Here is a 20,416-nt window from a genome sequence, read left to right on the forward strand (position 1 = left end):
AGACCTGAGCCAACTCCCCGTGCTTATCGTAAAGGAGCCAAGGATGGAACCAGAGCCGGTGAGGGCGAAATTGGAGGTGAGCGAAGGGAGCGAAGCAGAGACAGTGAAGGAGTTAATGGAGAGATTGGAGGAGAGAGTAATGAGGGCGTTGCTGTGTTGGTACATGAGGCACGATATCCGCATCATGTCACCTGAGTCAGCTCTCCATACTCGTCCTGAGGTGCGTGCCAGGCCTCCTGTGCGCCTCCCTAGCCCTGCACGTCCTGTGCCAGCTCGGTGCTACAGCTCTCCAAGACGTGCTTACCATACTGGTCAGGCACCGTGTTATGTAGTGGAGCGTACTGTATCTCCAGTACGCGTTCTTAGCCCGGTGCGCTACATCCCAGCTCCCCACATCTGCCGGGCTAGGGTGAGGATCCAGCCAGGACGGATGGTGCAAGCCCTGCTCTCCAAACCTCCAGTGCGTCTCCTCGGGCCAGGATATCCTGCGCCAGCCCTGCTCACTGTGTCTCCAGTGCGTCTGCACAGCCCAGTGCGACCTGTGCCTGCGCCCTGCACGTGCCGGGGTGAAATCACCATCCAGCCAGGACGGGTTGTGCAGGCCCTTAATTCGAGACCTCCAGTGCGCCTCCACGGCCCGGTCTATCCTGTGCCTCCTCCAAGGACCAGGCTGTCTCTCCGTCTCCTCCTTCCTGAGTCTCCCTCTAGCCCGGAGCTGCCAGTCTCTCCCACTAGCCCAGAGCTGCCAGTCTACCTCCAGCCCGGAGCTGCCAGAGTCTCCCTCCTGTCCGGCGCTGCCAGAGTCTCCTGCCTGTACGGCGCTGCCAGAGTCGCCCGCCTGTCCGGAGCTGCCAGAGCCGCCTGTCAGTCAGGAGCTGCCAGAGCCGCCCTTCACTCCGGCCCTGCCAGAGCCACCCTTCACTCCGGCGCTGCCAGAGCTGCCCTTCACTCCTGTACCTCTGTACTGTCACGTCCTGACCTTAGTTCCTTTTGTCTCTATTTTAGTTTGGTCAGGGCGTGAGTTGGGGTGGGCATTCTATGTTTTTGTATTTCTGTGTCTGGCCTGGTATGGTTCCCAATCAGAGGCAGCTGTCTATCGTTGTCTCTGATTGAGAACCATACTTAGGTACCCTGTTCCCACCTGGTGTTTGTGGGTAGTTGATTTCCGTTTAGTGTGTGTTGTACCTGACGGAGCTGTTTCGGTCGTCACTTTGTTGTTTTTGCATTTTAGTGTTCAGTTTCGAATAAACATGACGAACACGTACAACGCTGCGCTTTGGTCCTCACAAGTATTTTTTTTTCACTTCACCAATTTGGACTATTTTGTGTATGTCCATTACATGAAATCCAAATAAAAATCTATTTAAATGACAGGTTGTAATGCAACAAAATAGGAAAAACGCCAAGGGGGATGAATACTTTTGCATGGCACTGTACTAATGACAACACAGAGACTAACTCCAGCATTATTGTGGGAAACAGTGAAGGATTATTTGAGAGGCTGTATCATCTCCATTCAGGCTTCCAGGAGTAGGCAAAACAGAGGAAAACTGGAAGAACTGGAGGGACAAATTCACTTACTGGATAGGGAGAATGCTAGCCATCCATCTATGGAGAAACATTTTTTAAAAATGAACACTTTGAAATTTGAATATAATCAGATTCTCTCAACTAAAATTGCTTAATATTTTCTCTATGCCAAGCAAAAATATTTTGAGTTTGGTAACAAACCACACAAATTACTTGCGAGACAACTTCGAAAAACTAAGAGTGACCGAATGATCACAAAGTTAAATCTGTAACTGGGGAATTACTCTCTTCCCACAAGGACATCAATGACAGATTTCGTCAGTTTTACAAGACATCTAAAGCAGATCCTAATCCCTTAATTATGCTAAACGTTTTGGAGGACTGTAATCTCCCTGCCCTGAACCAGGAAGATTCCAACTTCCTGAATAAGGTAATATCTCTTGGAGAAATTCGAGAAACAATTACATCTCTAAAGAGTGGCAAGACCCCGGGCCCAGATGGATTCCCTATAAAACATTCAGCAATATTCTCCCTACCTGCACAAAATGTTGGTTCAGGCCATTGAGGATGGAGATCTCCCACCTACTTTCGATGAGGCGTTCATTACAGTTGTTCATAGAAAGGGTAAAGATACGGAAGTGGTAGGGTCATACAGACCAATATCTCTCCTTTAATACAGACCAAAAGATTTGCGCAAAAACTCTGGCTAATAGGCTTAGTACTTTATTGGGAAAATTGGTCCATTCGGACCAGACTGGCTTTATCCCTAACAGAAACTCATTTTTCAGTCTCAGGCGCCTCTTCAACATTATGTATTCTCAGAGGTTACCCAACGTGAACCTTGCCGTTATATCTCTGGACGCCGAAAAGGGCTTTGACCAAATTGAGTGGTCCTATCTATTCACAGTCCAACTGAAATGTAATATTGGAGATGGGATCACAAAATGAATCCAGCTTTTATATAGGAACCCCTGTGCGAGAATACTCACTAACCAATCATTGTCGCCCTGATTTAACCTTTATAGAGGGGGAAGGTTGTGCGCTGTTGCCTCTGCTTTTTGCTCTAATTATTGAACCTCTCGCTCAGGCGATCAGATCTCATGCAGCAATACACGGCTATAATACTGAAGATACTCTAAATAAGATTTCTCTATACACAGATGACATTCTCCTCTATGTAACAGAAACCCAGTCTATAGTATTCCAGCTATTCTTGATTTGATTAATTTGTTTGGTACATTCTCAGGATATAGAATCAATTCTCAGGAAGGAAATTAATGTCCACTTTGACCCTACACCAATATCATTCCTGCTCCCTGTTGCCAGGATTCCCTCCTTTTCCCCCTCTAACCTTGATAACACCTTTGAGCAATGGGGAGAACTAGAGATCAATACCACAGGGGATCTACAATATATATAGAAGGGACCTTTGCCTCTGATTTGTTGAAGGAAATCTATAATCTTCCCAGAAGTAACTTTTTCAGATACTTACAGATTAGAGACTATGTTAGAAAACATCTTCCTACATTTAGAAATGCTAAACCTTCCATGTTTGACGGATGCATGAACATTTGTCCCACCTCAGGCAAACTAATATCTCGTCTATATGATGCTTTTCAATCTGTTAGCACACCATCTACAGATGCCATTAAGGCAAAATGGGAAGAAAAGCTAGGCACTAACATTTCTGTAGCAGACTGGGAAGAGAGCTTGGGAGTATATCCACACCTGCTCCATTAACTCCAGATACCGTCTCATACAATTCAAGATCTTACACAGATTACACTATTCCAAAACCTAAGCTGCATAGGATATTTCCTGATACCTCCCCTATGTGTGATAAATGTCATGCTGTGCAGGGTACACTATTCCACTGCTTTGCCCTTAGCTCTAACTTGTATGGTTATTGGTGTGGAATTGTTAGGATAGTCTCTGAAGTTCTAGAGACTTCAATTGACCCCAGACACGCTTCTGATCTTCCTGTGAGTGTCTGAAAGTGTCAGCCTCTCCTCTCTTACTTGGACCATTAAGTGCTGTGGGGAGGTAAGAGGGGGGGGGGGGTGACATCTGCCCTCTTTCTGTTTACATGTCCTTGTTTTGTATTATTTACTTTGGACCCAGAACTCTGGGTCTTGTTGTTTCTGTCTTCTCTTTTATGTTTAGATAAGAATTTCATCCTTGTCTTTTCTACAAAATACCTATACACCATTTGTGTGTGTGTTCAATGAAACATATTTGAACAGAGAATGTATTTGTATTTTTATAAACAGATTACTTGTTTTTAATTTTTCGTTTTATCAATCTTATTAGAATGATTCACCTTCCTGATTTTATGCGCCGCGCGCATTCAATGCAACTTCTGGAGATTTTTTTTATTTTTTATTTAACCTTTATTTAACCAGGCAAGTCAGTTAAGAACATATTCTTATTTTCAATGACGGCCTGGGAACAGTGGGTTAACTGCCTGTTCAGGGGCAGAACGACAGATTTGTACCTTGTCGGCTCGGGGGTTTGAACTCGCAACCTTCCGGTTACTAGTCCAACGCTCTAACCACTAGGCTACGCTGCCGCCAAATCAAACAAAATCAAACAAAAGATGTGTGAATTGCGATGTGATCTGTGAGATGGGTTCCGATTATGTTCAGAAAACGTAGGCCTGAGGGATGGTAGGGGACGCCATGTGCGACTGACGTGTTTTCCGTTTGCTCCCGTGGTATTCTTAAAGTTTACGTGAAATTCTGCAGCACAACCGTATTTATTTTCAAATATTAATTTGGTGATCCTTTTCCGTAAAAAAACAAGTCTACTTTGCTTCCGAATGTCAGCATTTCGACCAAACATAAGGCCAAAAGCATGACTTTGAGAAAACCCGGCCTACAAGACCCGCTCTCATCACCGTCCTCTCCTGAGTCTGAGGGCCCGGGGACGCACACTTTAACCGGGTTGGCCTGGCGTGGCTTGGCCTGGCGGCGCTGAAATGAACATTCTCGAGGCCATCAAACTACTACGCTCTGAGATAGTTGAAATGAAAACACAGGTGGTTGCTACGATTGAGGCCAGAATACAGGAGGTTTCTGATACTTTAAAAGCAGATTTAACCATCCTGCGGAACAAGACTGTGCCAGCAATCACAATACTCAAAACAACAACTGCGTCACACACTACAACGATTGCGGCACTGGAGGCCTCCGCTACTAATGTCTCCGATTTAACTACATCCCTGGAGGCTGAAGTTAAACGCCTAGCTGCGGATTTGAAAAAGGTGAAGGAGAGCTGCGTGAGTCTAGAGGGATTCTCTCGCCGCAATAATCTGAGACTTGTATCGGTCCCAGAGTCCGCCGAAATGCATCGCGCCACGGATTTCGTTTCGGGGCTGCTGAAGGATGTTCTAGCCTTAGATGAAAAGCTCCTGATTGATCGAGCCCACCGGTTGCTGCGTCCAAAGCCCTGGGATGGGGAGAGGCCCCGTGACATAATTCTTCGAGTGCACTTTTTTCATGAGAAGATGGAGATCCTCCGACGAGCCCGCAATACCACTCTGAGCTTTCAAGGACAGAGCTTTTCCATCTACCAGGACTACTCCCCCACTGTTACCAGGCAGCGCGCAGCTTTCGGACAGGCCAAACGAGTACTTCGGGACCATCCAAGTGTGAAGTATGGACTGCAATTCCCGGCCCGTTTATGGATATCTCACGAGGGTAAAGACTACACATTTGAATCTCCGGATGAGGCTATGGCTCACATTCAACGTCACATCAAGAAGTCTTGAATATGCTCACAGTTCAGCAATTGTTGCTTGCGTACTGTGGATAGTAAGTAACCCACTTGTGGTACAATTATGCTTAGACATAACAGGCTAGTCTTGTATAGTTGGTGAAACTATTCAGGCTTATTTGAGGTGATCTAATGTTTTGATCGTCTAGTGTGCGTGCCTTATCTCGCTCACCTATTCAGTTTGTTTACACATTGTCTCGGTGACTCAAAATATTTTTGGTTATTTGTTTGCTGCATCCGTTTGCATTAACCCAGTTAACAGTAAATGTCTCCCGAGGCTACAAGGTTTTTGGGGCCTCACTTTAATAAGTTTTGAGCGTTGAGGTTGAATTGTTCAGTTCTAATGTTGTCATTCTGTCTTTTTAGTTTTTTTATCAGTTTTTTTCTGTACTTTTTCCAAACATTTACCACTGTACATTATTACTCTGAGATAAGTTATTCTGGGGGTTTTGGGCACTCATTGCTTTTCCATTCTATGCTCTAATGACAGGGTTGAATAACGGGAATGCCCAGAGGGGCCAAAATAATACGATCAAGTACATTTCTTGGAATACCAAAGGGGTTAACAACCCGGTGAAGCGTAAGAGGGTGTTGACACACTTAAAGGGTTTGAATGCAAATATTGCATTTCCACAAGAGACTCACTTGAGGACTGGTGAGCATTTTAGGATGCGTAAGGACTGGGTTGGTCAAGTGTTCCACTCAAACTTTCATAGTAAATCAAGAGGTGCTGCTATTCTGGTTGATAAAGCTACTCCCTTTGTAGCTTCTGAGGTTATTGCTGATCCTAAGGGATGATACGTCATAGTAACCGGTGAACTGTTTTCTACCCCTCTTGTTTTGGCTAGTGTTTATGCTCCCAATTGGATGACACAAGTTTCATTTCTTCCTTTCTGTCTGCTATTCCCAATTTAGATTCTCATTTGTTGATTTTAGGGGGGGATTTAAACTGTAAAATGTCCCCAGTTCTTGACAAGTCCTCACAAACAAATACAGGCCCATCTAAATGTGCCCTACTTATTCAATCCTTTCTTCAGAAATATGCTATGTTTGAGGCCTGGCGTTTCGTACATCCTACAGATAGACAATATTCCTTTTATTCTCATGTTCATCAAACATACTCCCGGATTGATTACTTCTTTTTGGACCAAAAACTTCTGCCTAACCTTCGGCAGTGTACTTACGAGAGTATTGTTATCTCTGACCATTCACCATTAGTGCTTGAACTAGAGTTTCCCCAGTGACCTCCTATGTGTTATCAATGGCGTCTCAACCCCATTTTACTCTCAGATAAGGAGTTTGTCAATTTCATCTCTTCTGAAATCACCTTATTCCTAGAAACTAATTCAACACCAGGTATGTCCTGCTCTACCATATGGGAGTCTCTCAAAGCATACCTACGTGGCCAAATCATTTCTTATACAGCCAACGAAAACAGAGTTCGCTCCCAGCGACTTCGGGACCTGAGCGAGTCCATAGCCATACTGGATGAGAAGTATGCTACGGATCCTTCCTCTGATCTGCATAAAGAGCGCCAACTACTCCAATCTGAATTTGATGAGCTTTCTACCAGGCAAGCTGAACAGTTACTCTTGCGAGCTCGATACAAAGTCTATGAACAAGGCGACAAGGCCAGCAAACTCCTTGCGCATCAGATCCGTAAATCTGAGGCCTCACGTTTAATCCCACAAATAAGGACCCCGTCTGGTGCCACCACAGTTATACATAAAGAGATCAATGATCAATTTAAACAATTTTACTCTGCGCTATACACCTCTGAATCCCCTCAAGACCCCTTGCTGATTGACTCCTTCTTTAATGGCTTGAATATGCCTTCAATTGATACAGACTCCCATGACTATCTAGAAGAAGATTTTATGCTTGAGGAGATTGCAACAGCAGTGTCCGCAATGAAAAGTGGTAAATCACCGGGTCCGGACGGTTTTCCAACCGAATTTTACAGGACGTTTTCTGGTCTGCTTTGCCCATTCTTGTCTCGACTATTTGCAGAGTGCCTCAATACTTCAAAGCTACCGCCTAGTCTTTATCAGGCTTCAATTTCATTACTACTATAGAAAAACAAAGACCCCCTGGAATGTGGATCCTATCGCCCAATCTCGCTTTTAAACTGTGATTACAAAATCCTAGCTAAGCTTTTAGCCATCCGTATGGAAGGATTGCTGCACCAAGTAATACACTCTGACCAGACTGGCTTTGTGAGAAATAGGCATTTATTTTTCAATATTAGGCGCCTTATGAATATACTGTACTCCCAAGCATCGGAGGACCCGGAGGTGGTGGTCTCACTTGATGCCGAAAAAGCGTTTGACCGCGTTGAGTGGGATTACCTAACAGCTGCCCTTTATAGATTTGGCTTTGGCCCCAAATTCATTGCGTGGATAAAGATCCTTTATTTTTCCCCCATGGCTTTGGTACGGACTAATAACTTGTCCTCTGACTATTTTCCCTTGCACCGCGGATCCAGACAGGGTTGCCCACTCTCCCCCTTGTTGTTTGCTTTGGCAATTGAGCCACTCGCCATTGCACTACGCTCTAATGATGCCATTCAAGGCATAATCAGGGCGGGCTGGGAGCAGAAAGTCTCGCTATATGCTGACGACCTCCTTTTGTTTATCTCCAACCCCGATACCTCATTTCCACGTGCCCTATCTGTTCTTAAAAAGTTTGGATCAATCTCAGGGTACAAGCTGAATCTAGGCAAGAGTGAGCTTTTTCCGGTAAACAAGGCTGCTTTAAAGTGCTCTTTTACAAGTTCTCAGTTTAGGATTGTCTGGGATCAATTCACTTACTTGGGAGTAAAAGTGATAAGGAAATATTCAAATTTGTTTCAGGAAAACTTTGTTGCTCTAGCAGACAGATTGAAACAATCTTTTACTTTTTGGAATTTGCTACCCCTTTCTCTTATCGGAAGGATTAATGTCATTAAAATGAATGTGTAGCCCAAATTTTTATATTTATTTCAATGTTTACCCATTTTTATTCCAAAATCTTTTTTTAGTTCACTGGATCAAACATTCATGCATTTAATTTGGGATGGCAAGGTACCACGGATTGGTAGAAAACATTTACAGAAGCCTAGGTCATTGGGGGGGTTTAGCTCTCCCAAATTTTCAGACATACTACTGGGCTGCAAATTTCAGAGCCGTTCTGTACTGGCTGCAGACTGATCCTACTGGCCCTAGACCACTCTGGGTCCAGATGGAGTCTGAATCGTGTAAACCTGCAGCACTTTCCTCTGTGATGTGCTCGTCTCTCCCAGTGTCCCTAGGCAAAAGGTGTGTCAACCCAATTGTAAAGCAGTCTCTTAAAATTTGGAATCAGTTCCGTTTAGCCTTTAACCTCTGAGGCTTTTCTCTATCAGGCCCAATCAATCAGAACATTTTATTTCCTCCATCTTTGAATGATGGGGCTTTTGGCATTTGGCACTCACTAGGCCTCTCCTCGCTAGCCCAATTATTCTTTGATGATACATTTGCCTCTTTTTCTCAGCTGCAGGAAAAGTTCAATCTCCCCCAATCCCACTTTTTCCGCTATCTCCAGACTAGAAACTTTGTCAGGGCTAACACTGGATTTCCCAATAGGCCTGCGAATACAGCTATAGAGAACATCTTGGAGCTGAACAAGCTTCCTAGGGGCGCAATTTCAGATGTATATGCAATCATTCATGACTTACAGAACCCTTCTTTGGTGCCTTTAAAGACTCGATGGGAAAAGGATTTGGGGGAGGAACTTGGGGAAGACGCCTGGGAATCTGTGCTGCACAGGGTGCACTCGTCCTCTTTTAGCACTAGACACAGCCTCATTCAATTCAAGGTGGTTCACCGTATCCACTGGTCCCGGCCAAACTTGGAAGAATATTCTCTGATTTTGATCCTACCTTTGTCAGATGTAAAGTGGAACCAGCCACACTGTTGCATATGTTTTGGGGCTGTCATAAACTGTCAGGTTTCTGGGAATTAATATTTAAATGTTTCTCTGATATATATGACACTGTTATAGATCCGTCTCCCCTTACAGCCCTTTTTGGAGTACTGGGGTATGGGTACCCCCCTATCAAGAATCCAGTCAGACACTGTTGCTTATACAACTATTTTAGCTATACGGCTAATACTACAGAACTGGAAGATGGCAGCTCCCCCATCTTATAAATATTGGGTGAGGGATGTGTTGTGCTCTCTGAAACTAGAAAAAATCAAATTCAATTCATGTGGGAACCCCAAACTGTTTGATGAGGCTTGGGCTCCATTCCGGTCTTACTTTAAACAGTCCATCCTCTGATGGCATTCCAATTAATACTAAAACAAGTCTGTGACTTAAGGGTTGGAGGAGCCTCTCTCTGTGTTTTTGCTGGGGGGGGCATTAAGGTCCATGTGCTTATTGATTGTGATCCGCAGATGCCTTGTTCATCTTGCTCGGGCAGAGACTAAAGTGTGAGCTTGTTTTTCAGAGGTATTTTTACACTTTGTTCACGCCTACATGAATAATCATTTTATTTTTTTTATTTTAAAGCATTGTAAAGAAAAACCTGTCCAGTGGATGGTCGATCTGTGGCCATGACTCTCTGTGAGTGGTTGCATTTATCCACCCTTATCCCTTGACTGTTTACAGGAACAATGGTGAGGTGTTTGCTCTGTCCCTGTACTATAGATTGCCCTTTAACCTCTGTAGCCTTCTGCCTGGTATGTTTAATAATAATAATAATAATAATAATAACTTGTTTAAAGCTATTTTTTTATTTGTATTTTTATTTGTATTTTTTTCTAGTTGAGTATATTATTTATATTGCTTTGTCTTGTCTATGTGTGTGTGTGTGTGTGTGTGTGTGTGTGTGTGTGTGTGTGTGTGTGTGTGTGTGTGTGTGTGTGTGTGTGTGTGTGTGTGTGTGTGTGTGTGTGTGTGTGTGTGTGTGTGTGTAAAACTTAATAAACAGAGTTAAAAAAAAAAAGATAAAAAATAAATAAAACGTAGGCCTTTTTGGGAGCAGTACAATGGTGAGTGGACATTCTCCCTTGCTCTTTATATTGTATCTTTTTTTCAGCTACTGTGAGAAGTTTGGATGTGAGTAAAACACTCCATAGTCTGCTTTGTTTTTAATATTATATGCCTACGTGCCGAAGTTATGGTGCCTGTAAGTGTGACACAGCATATTTAAAACAAAAAATGTCGTTTCGCTTTGTTTAGGCTTTATCAAGAATGCATTTAATCTTGCTTATTGACAATGTTTGGCATGTCCATGCTCAGACATAATTTAATGTACAGTAGGCCTAGCCTCTATATCAGTGTGAATGCTATTGAAGACATGCAATTACTTCGAACAATGTGGACTGCAAATGGGTTCAAGTTAACGTATTTAGCAAAGATAGGTCTATATTTTTTGAATGTAAACCTGTAAACCATGTGTTTGATGTATTTGTTACCATTCCACATATTCCTCCCCAGTCATTACCACGAGCCAGTTAAGGTGCCACCAACCTCCTGTGGCCTTTAGTATTGTTAGTGAGCTAGCAGCCTAAGCCTGTCAGCGAAGGTTATTCTCTATTGGGCTGGATTACCATATCGACTCATTGAAGGAAGGGGTAACATAATCAATAGCAGAGGCAGAGCTCACAGCCAGTCCAAAACAGGCTCTATTTTAGGAACAAGCAAACATATAATACCGTATCTTAAACTCCAAAATAAGGATTGATCTTGTGTTGTTTTTTTTAAAGTATGAGACTGGTTACCTGTGAGTCACCTGTGAGACAACACTTAACCTCTTCAACCTATGGGGGCGCTATATGTCATTATTGGATAAAAAGACGTGCCCGTTTTAAGTTCAATATTTTGTCACGAAAAGATGCTCGACTATGCATGGAATTGACAGCCTTGGAAAGACAAAACTCTGACGTTTCCAAAACTGCAAATATATTATCTGTGAGTGCCCCAGAACTAATGCTACAGGCGAAACCAAGATGAAGTTTCATACAGGAAATGCCCCAGATTCTGAAGGCGCTGTGTTCCAATGTCTCCTTATATGGCTGTGAATGCGCCAGGAATGAGCCTGCCCTTTCTGTCGTTTCCCCAAGGTGTCTGCAGCATTGTGACGTGTTTGTAGGCATATCATTGGAAGATTGACCATAAGAGACTACATTTACCTGGTGTCCCGCCCGGTGTTCTGTGTCGAAATTATTGCTTAATCTGTAAATTCCATTTCTTCAGAAGAGAAAGTCAACTGCCACGATGGATTTTATCGTCGATAGATATGTGAAAAACACCTTGAGGATTGATTCTAAACATCGGTTTGCCATGTTTCTGTCGATATTATGGAGTTAATTTGGAAAAAAGTTTGCGTTTTAATGACTTAATATATATATTTTTTTTTTCCTTACCCAAACGTGATGAACAAAACGGAGCGATTAGTCGACACAAATAATATTTTTTGTAAAAACTGAACATTTGCTATCTAACTGAGAGTCTCCTCATTGAAAACATCTGAAGTTCTTCAAAGGTAAATGATTTTATTTGAATTATTTTCTGGTTTATGTGAAAATGTTGCATGCTGAATGAGAGGCATAATCCTATGCTAGGCTATTAATACTGTTACACAAATGCTTGTTTAGCTATGGTTCAAAAGCATATTTTGAAAATCTGAGATGAGCTTGAGAGCAAATAGCTTGAGAGCAAATAGATTAATTTCATTTCATTTGCGATTTTCATGAATAGTTAACGTTGTGTTATGCTAATGAGCTTGCGGATAGATTTACACAATCCTGGTTACAGATTTTTTTTCGTAGCTAAACGTGACGCAGAAAACAGAGCGATTTGTCCTAACAAATAATCTTTCAGGAAAAACTGAACATTTGCTATCTGAGAGTCTCCTCATTGAAAACATCCAAAGTTCTTCAAAGGTAAATGATTTTATTTAAATGCTTTTCTGTTTTTTGTGAAAATGTTGCCTGCTGAATGCTAACGCTAAATGCTACGTTAGCTATCAATACTGTTACACAAATGCTTGTTTTGCAATGGTTGAGAAGCATATTTTGAAAATCTGAGATGACAGTGTTGTTAACAAAAGGCTAAGCTTGAGAGCAAATAGATTCATTTCATTTCATTTGCGATTTTCATGAATAGTTAACGTTGCGTTATGGTAATGAGCTTGAGGCTGTAGTCACGATACCAGATCCGGGATAGCTCGATGCAAGAAGTTAAAGGAATATTTCAGGATTTTGGCATTGAGGCCCTTTATCTGCATGCTAGCAGATACCCATATACTTCCAGTCATTGCACTAACGGTAGTCAGAATTGGCTTGCGAAACTACCTCTAACTTCCTTCATACTGGACACAGAGACATAAAAATTGTATTCACTAGATCATCTGACTGTGGAAGTAAAATCCCAAAGTATCCCTTTAACAGTGAGAAGTATGGAACAATGATCATGGTAAATCCAGTAATAATGCCTTTTGGTCATGAGACTCGCTATCGTTGACTGGAGTAATGTATAGGACACCATTATAGGCTGATTTCAGAACTAACTAGTGTGAGGATGAAGATTAATTGGTTGGGGAGAGCGGAGGTTGGTGGACCTAGCTGTTGCGACATGAACCCGGAACAGTCCCAGTATTAGAGCCGGTTTATGATCAATCCACCATCTGCAGTGGCCTACAGCGTTTATGGCGATTCAGCCTCCACAGAAGTCAGAGCATTAATACTTCTTGCGCTTCGGGGAGCAGAAGATAGCGGAGTGAGTCATACACATCCAATAAATTGGTCTGCACCTCTTAAAACGCACCACTCGTAGTGATTCAGGGCTAAGAACACTGTTCTGTACCCAAGAACACTAAGATAACCTGCCTAAATGACTACTGACCCGTAGCACTCACGTCTGTATTATAGCCAGAAACCCTAGACTCACATACCGTCCTAACAGATCCCCAGATCTATTGTACTCCACACTGCCCTTTCCCACCTGGACAAAAATAACACGTATGTGAGAATGCTATTCATTGACTACAGTTCCGTGTTCAACACCATAGTGCCCTCAAAGCTCATCAATAAGCTTAGGCGCTGGGACTAAACACCTCCTTCTGCAACTGGATCCTGGACTTCCTGATGGCCGTCCCCAGGTGGTAAGGGTAGGTAACAACACATCCGCCACGCTGATCCTCAACACATGGCCCCTCAGGGGTGCGTGCTCAGGCCCCTCCTGTACTCCCTGTTCACTCATGACTGCCACGGCCAGGCACGACTCCAACACCATCATTAAGTTTGCAGACGACACAACAGTGGTAGGCCTGATCACCGACAACAACGAAACAGCCTATAGGGAGGAGGTCAGAGACCTGGCCGTGTGGTGCCAGGACAACAACCTCTCCCTCAACGTGATCAAGACAAAGGATATGATTGTGGACTACAGGAAAAGGAGAGCCGAGCATGCCCCCATTCTCATCGACAGGACTGTAGTGGAGCAGGTTGAGAGCTTCAAGTTCCTTGGTGTCCACATCACCAACAAACGAATGGTCCAAGCACACCAAGACAGTCGTGAAGAGGGCACGACAACGCCTATTCCCCCTCAGGAGACTGAAAAGATTTGGCATGGGTCCTCAGGTCCTCAAAAGGTTCTACAGCTGCACCGTCAAGAGCATCCGGACTGGTTGCATCACTGGCTGGTATGGCAACTGCCCGGCCTCCATCCGCAAGGCACTAGAGGGTAGTGCGTACGGCCCAGTACATCACTGGGGCCAAGCTTCCTGCCAAGACTCCAGCCGCCCTAGTCATAGACTGTTCTCTCTGCTACCGCAAGGCAAGCTGTACCGGAGCGCCATGTCTAAGTCCAAGAGGCTTCTAAACAGCTTCTAGCCCCAAGCCTGAAGACTCCTGAACATCTAATCAAATGGCTACCCAGACTATTTGCATTTTCATGTCTTTCAAATCCCTACACGAGGTATCCTAAATATATTTATATTTGTGAATGCCTTTCATCAAACTTCTCCATGTTTGTTGTGAAAAATTGTCAAAGTTGTCAAAGTTGTCAAGAATGTGAGTGTGTACAGGATGTACCGCCCCCACCTACCATCAACAAAATTTGGGAGGCGCACGGCATCGCCGTACTGAGCTCAATTTGGCCTCTGCTAGGTTTCGGAGGATCTGCATTAGCGTCCTCCGCACAGAGCCTGCTGAATCAAGCATAAATCACATTATTGTTAGACAGAAGACATGGCCTCCTAATGACACACAAAAGCACATACCTACACACAAACACACACACACAGTCCAGTTCATCACACACTGTTAGCCCATTATCCCCCAGCAGACAGCCTCCTGCTCGTTAGCGCATGTATTAATCACCTGTACAGATAGGTGGGGAAAGCAGAGCAGCCTCCCTCCCTCCCTCAATCTCTCTCTCTCTCTCTCTCTCTCGCTCTCTGTCAGTCTGTCTACTGCTCTCATTCACGTCCATTTCTATCTGTCTGTCTTTCTGTCTACTGCTCTAATTCATGTTCCTGTCTGTCTGTCTGTCGGTCTCAAGCTCTGATTCACTTCCCTGTACTGTCTGTCTAGTCCAGCTGGCTGGCTGGCCGGGGTTAACATGCTGCAGTGGAGGAAGGAGACAGTCATTATAAGCATCAGTCACTCTGTCACCATGACCTTAGTGTACCCTCTGGTTCCTATTTGGATTTGAGCGACTTGATGCATACAATGGATCAGAGAAAGAGCATGGATAAGAGTGATAAGTTGGATACAGTATAGGTTGTCACATATGTTCAGTGGTGTACACACACACAAGTGTTAAGGAAATATATATTTTAGGGATACAGTAGGGGAGGAGAGAGTCGGGTGTATGCGAACCAAAGGACAGACCCAAGGAACCTAAGGAAGCCCCATCACATCGTCATTGTACCATAGCTGGGTGATCTAATGATGAGGGTGTTACCATAAAGTGATACTAATAATGAGGGGACACCACATCAATTCCACCCTTCTCCCTGTGCTGTCATCATTATAGCCGTGATTGACGGCTGGGATAGCCACTCTGACAAGGGAGATGGAGGAAGATGGGACTCACTCCTGACAAAGGATTTATCGAGGGACGGGAGTATTATCCTGCTGAAGGACACTATATCTTTAAACCTCACAAGTTCACTGCATTTTAACTTAGCGATGATCTTTTTTAACTCTCATTTATTACTCAGCCCAGTGAGTGAAAGTTAAAGGATAGAGTTACTGTTAAGTCCCTGTGTCAGCGATAAGTCCTATTATTTTCTCACAGCCCTAGACAGTTTTGCAGGACAGGGGTGGCAGTCCCTTTCAGAGGAACAAAGAGAAGAAGACTTGTCTCGGTCAGGGCTGACAGAGACTCACTCGGGAATCTCTCTGGAGCAGGGGTCTCCAACCTTTTCTAGCATGAGAGCTACTTTTAATTAAACATGTCGCGAGCTGCAATTTCTTTTCTAGCCTTCAAATTGGCACATTCTTCAAATAGTACTCCTGCAACTCTTCCCCAGGTCCTTAGTGTACAAGAGCACAGTGTGTGTGTGTGTGTGTGTGTGTGTGTGTGTGTGTGTGTGTGTGTGTGTGTGTGTGTGTGTGTGTGTGTGTGTGTGTGTGTGTGTGTGTGTGTGTGTGTGTGTGTGTGTGTGTGTGTGTGTGTGTGTGTGTGTGTGGCACATGGGGATGTGTCCCCACTTGCGCCACCGAATAGCCGATCAGCTAGCTTTTTGTGTGGCGCAACTGATAAGAATGGCAAGAGGCTCTGGGAGGGTGGTCACATGTGCTTTTAAAGCAGAGGTCCTGGGTTTGAGCCTTGGTGTGAGCCGAATCAGGAGGAAGAGGTACTTGTTAAGCAAGAATCTGTGACATCCTTTAAACGCACCTGCGTGTGTCTATGTGTGTCTGCATATGTCTGTCAGTAGAGAGAATCTGTATGTTTGCATATATACGTTTCCATGAAGAGAGAAAGACAGCTCATTTCATATCAGGGCTAGGGAGGTTAATCCTGCTGAGAGATTTAAGTGAGAAAGAGAAAAATTACTTTGTTTCAACGTTCAATGTTTTTTTCCCCACTCTTATTCTGAGTCATCAGACTATGGAAGCGCAGAGGAGCTGTGACTGGACTTGCAAACGAAGAGTCAACATTTGAGTTGCGCCTGGGAGACTTGATTTACCATTTATTTCTATTGGGCACAAAATAATGAGAAACACAACCAGAACAAACAGCAAGCATCCAACAAGTGTGTAGAGTGAGAAGCTTGATGTAATCATTGTGTGCTGGGAATATGGGCCCAAATACTTATCTTTTGACTACTTTAATACACATATAAGTGAATCTTCCCCAAAACTGTTGGTCCCCTAAAATGGGGGGGAATCTATGTACAAAAAGTGATGTAATTTCTAAACGGTTCACCCGATGTGGATGAAAATACCCTCAAACTAAAGCTGACAGTCTGCATATGATACATAAACATGCTACATAGTCATTTTATCTGGTCAAATTCAAAGTGCTTGAGTACAGAGCCAAAACAACAAAAAATTATCTATTTACAGTGGGGTCCAAAATGTATTTATTTTTTTTTTTTAATTTTACCTTTATTTAACCAGGCAAGTCAGTTAAGAACATATTCTTATTTTCAATGACGGCCTGGGAACAGTGGGTTAACTGCCTGTTCAGGGGCAGAACGACAGATTTGACAGAAATGATCGACACATCAACAATGACTGTACAATAACACTGAGCCATATTGAATGCTCAAAGAAATTGGAGACATCACATAACACGCTTGTCAGATCTAGACTCTGTACATAGGGAAGCAGTCTCTAAGGTGCATCTGTGATGCAGGGGAGTCTGCCTCTGACCTTGGCTAGCAAGCTGCTATTCCTACACTATGGCTGACCAAGCACCTTGAGCTTGAGCTTGTGTTTGGTCTGGGGTTGTTGCTGGGGAATGTGATAGTTCTGGTCTTAGTAGATAGAGAATGGAGGATGGCTAGCTAAGTGAATCCCACTCTGGGGGTCTTGTGTGTCTGTGTGTGTGCAGGGGGTCTGTGTGTGGGTCTGTGTGTGTGTCTGTGTATGTGGGTCTGTGTGTGTGTGGGTCTGTGTGTGTGGGGGACTCCTAGCGGGCCTCAAGCTTTAACAGGTGAACTTTACATACATTTCCTACCGATCTGGTCTGGGGTGGAGAGGCCAAATGGCCCTCGCAGGAGAGTGGATGTGTGTGTGTGGGAGTGGCACAGTGGGTTCCCAATCACTCTCTGTACGGTTTGGACAAACACACACAGAGGAGAGTGAGAGAAGAGGGGTAGGAAATAGAGAGAGGGGATAGAGAGGGCGAGAGTATGACTGCCCCACTGTTTATTCAAATCCTATTACTGCTGCAGCAGAGGCAGAGAGAGATGGGGGAGATAGGGAGACAGAGAGCGTGAGTGAGTGAGTGAGAGAGAGAGAGAGAGAGAGAGAGAGAGAGAGAGAGAGAGAGAGAGAGAGAGAGAGAGAGAGAGAGAGAGAGAGAGAGAGAGAGAGAGAGGGAGAGGGAGTACCTCAAAAGTTATTCCTAAAAAATCTAATTTTTTGTCTTTCTCCTCTCTCTCCGCAACTCAGTTCAAAGATGTTGATGTATTCTAACACTATGGTCAATGTGTTTCCAGCTGCGAGGGCTCACCAAGCCATGAAATGGAAAAGGAGATACAATCAGTGGGTATCTGCAAACAAGCCCTGTAGTCATGCATGAACTGGCAATATTTTGGCATCAGCTAACATTTTGTTGAACAGTGAATGCTGCTCTGCCAGTGTACTTGTACTGTATTCTAATTTTGAATTTTGACCTCTCACACTCTCTCTCCTCTCCTCCAATCTTTTTTCTCCTCTCTTGCCTGGCCCTCCTCTCTCCCTGTTCCTACTTCCATCTGCTTCCACTCTCCTCTCATCCTCTCCTCTTCTCCTCTCTTCTTCTCCCACCTGGTACCCTCTCCCTCTTCTCTTCCTCTCCATCTCCAGGATTCGTACCTTTCCTAAGGAGTCTCCTCTGTTGGGTCGAGATACGGTACGAGCTCTCATGTACTACGCCCTCAAGGTCTGGAGTGACATCTCCCCCCTCAACTTCCATGAAGTTGCTGGCAACGACGCAGACATCCAGATCGACTTCACCAAGGCCGACCACAACGACGGGTACCCTTTTGATGGGCCGGGAGGCACCGTGGCACACGCCTTCTTCCCCGGAGAGAGGTTCACGGCCGGGGACACCCACTTTGATGATGATGAGGCCTGGACCTTCAGATCACCAGGTGAGTGGTTGGTGGTTTACTGTACCTTCAGTGACTAGTGTGTATTGTGCATGTATTGTATATGTGATATCATGTTAATTTGTTAATTATATTTATGTGTATGTGCATTTCCAGGAGTTTGCACGTGGTTGCATGTGTGTGATGCCCAGTGACACCTTGTGACACCTTGCAGCTCCAGCGTTTGGTCGGTCAGCCATGGGTCGTTCAGATCTACTAAATGCTCCCAGACACAGGGATGCTCTCATTAATCATTAAGTCAGCTTGCTGCTGTTCGGCTGAGGACTGCCCCCCCTCCCATTCTCATTAGACTGAGTGGACTCAATGTGGCTTCCCATCGCTCCCTCCCTGTCCATCTCTGATGGAGAAAGTCATGCCTTCTCTGTTATGACCTTACCTCTCCTTCCTTCCCGAGACAGACGGAGGAAGAGGGTGGCAGGCGAGTGCAGACAGTTTTGGAAAATGTTTGTCTCTTTTTCTCAAGAATGAGCTCCACCTACGTCTCTGCCTCAGAGATCACCCAGTCCTCTGGGTCGGTGACCGCCTTCACTCCCAGCTCATTGTTGTTGTCAAAGCATGCATAAAATGAAGCATATCCTTGAATATCCTCATATCCTCGCATATCCTCTGATTTTAGTGACCATTTCCCAACGAAGCGAATCGCAGGTACTTCCTGTTTCAGCTTTTGCTTTTAAACAGGAAGCAAGAGTACGGAGTCATGATCTGATTTGCCGAATGGAGGACGAGGAAGGGCCTTGTATGCTTGCTTGTGGGACCCAGACCTCAGTGTAGGGGGTAGGAGGTGGGGGTAGGAGAGAAGCGATGCTGCGTGATGCAGACTGGCCCAGCTTGTATGCCTGGTGATGGCGCCAGGCTGCCAGGCCGTGCCCTGGTCTCCCGCTGTCCTGCTGGAGGCCTGGGGGCCATATGCTCCTGGACAGTGGCTCATTCTGCTCCAATTAGGGCTCCCACCAGGCCAGGCCAGGCCGGGCAGGCAGGCAGCAGCTGGCAGGTGGAGCAGACAGGGGGAGGGAGGGAGGGAGGGAGGGAGGGAGGGAGGGAGGGAGGGAGGGAGGGAGGGAGGGAGGGAGGGAGGGAGGGAGGCGGTGGGGGTCAAGGGAATACACTGAGAGGGTTGGCGGATGGAGGGTTAGATTTAATGAAGTGGGAGAAAGTGAAGGAAGATGATTGGAAAATCCAGCCTCTCTCCAAGCCATCTCACATCACTGCATGAATAAATGATGATGATGAGGAGGTGGAAGTGAAGGATAATGATGATGATAAATATTATGATTTACCCTTCTCAACCCACACAGGGAATGAGATCGCTCCAGTATTTGCTTATGATATGAACCCTTTTACTGAAACGAATGAACACCCCAAACCACCATCTTGATTTCTTGTATAATTTCCTAGTCCTTCAGCACTTGGATTTATTTGTGTTTGTTTGCTTTTCGTGTTATCCTTGACTTTCTGGTGGCAGACGTGAGTCAACCGAGGTGCAGGAAATACAGTTAATTAATCATCTCTTAACTTCTTCTCAACATCACAGTCCGTCGGGTCAACACCGCGACTCTTAGTCCCCCCCACACAGTAGGATACTAATCTCAAAGATCACTTACTAAAACTGATACCAATACCTTACCTTGACTAACGTTATGTACATGTATGTGTGATATGGTTGTTGTTGTGTTTTAAGACACTGAAGGATTGTGTTCTTTGACATGTGTAATGAAAACGTTGTTGGTGCTTTGGGTTTTCTGTCATAACAGCGAGCCATACAGGTGCTTCTTTCATTAAGGTCCTTTTCAGTCAGTCTGAAACAGGATTCAAAGC

At 44.6% G+C, this 20,416-nt stretch overlaps 1 protein-coding gene across 1 annotated transcript in view; it reads left to right on the forward strand.

Moving 5' to 3' along the window:
* Positions 1–20,416, forward strand: part of LOC118384875 (matrix metalloproteinase-17-like) — an 86,002-nt gene that overhangs the window by 49,842 nt on the left and 15,744 nt on the right. The window contains exon 4 of the mRNA XM_052515328.1: positions 18,297–18,583. Coding sequence (XP_052371288.1) covers positions 18,297–18,583 — 287 coding nt within the window. The remainder of the gene's footprint in view (positions 1–18,296; positions 18,584–20,416) is intronic.

Source organism: Oncorhynchus keta, unplaced genomic scaffold (genome assembly GCF_023373465.1).
Source record: "Oncorhynchus keta strain PuntledgeMale-10-30-2019 unplaced genomic scaffold, Oket_V2 Un_scaffold_22955_pilon_pilon, whole genome shotgun sequence".
NCBI classification, from domain to species: domain Eukaryota; kingdom Metazoa; phylum Chordata; class Actinopteri; order Salmoniformes; family Salmonidae; genus Oncorhynchus; species Oncorhynchus keta.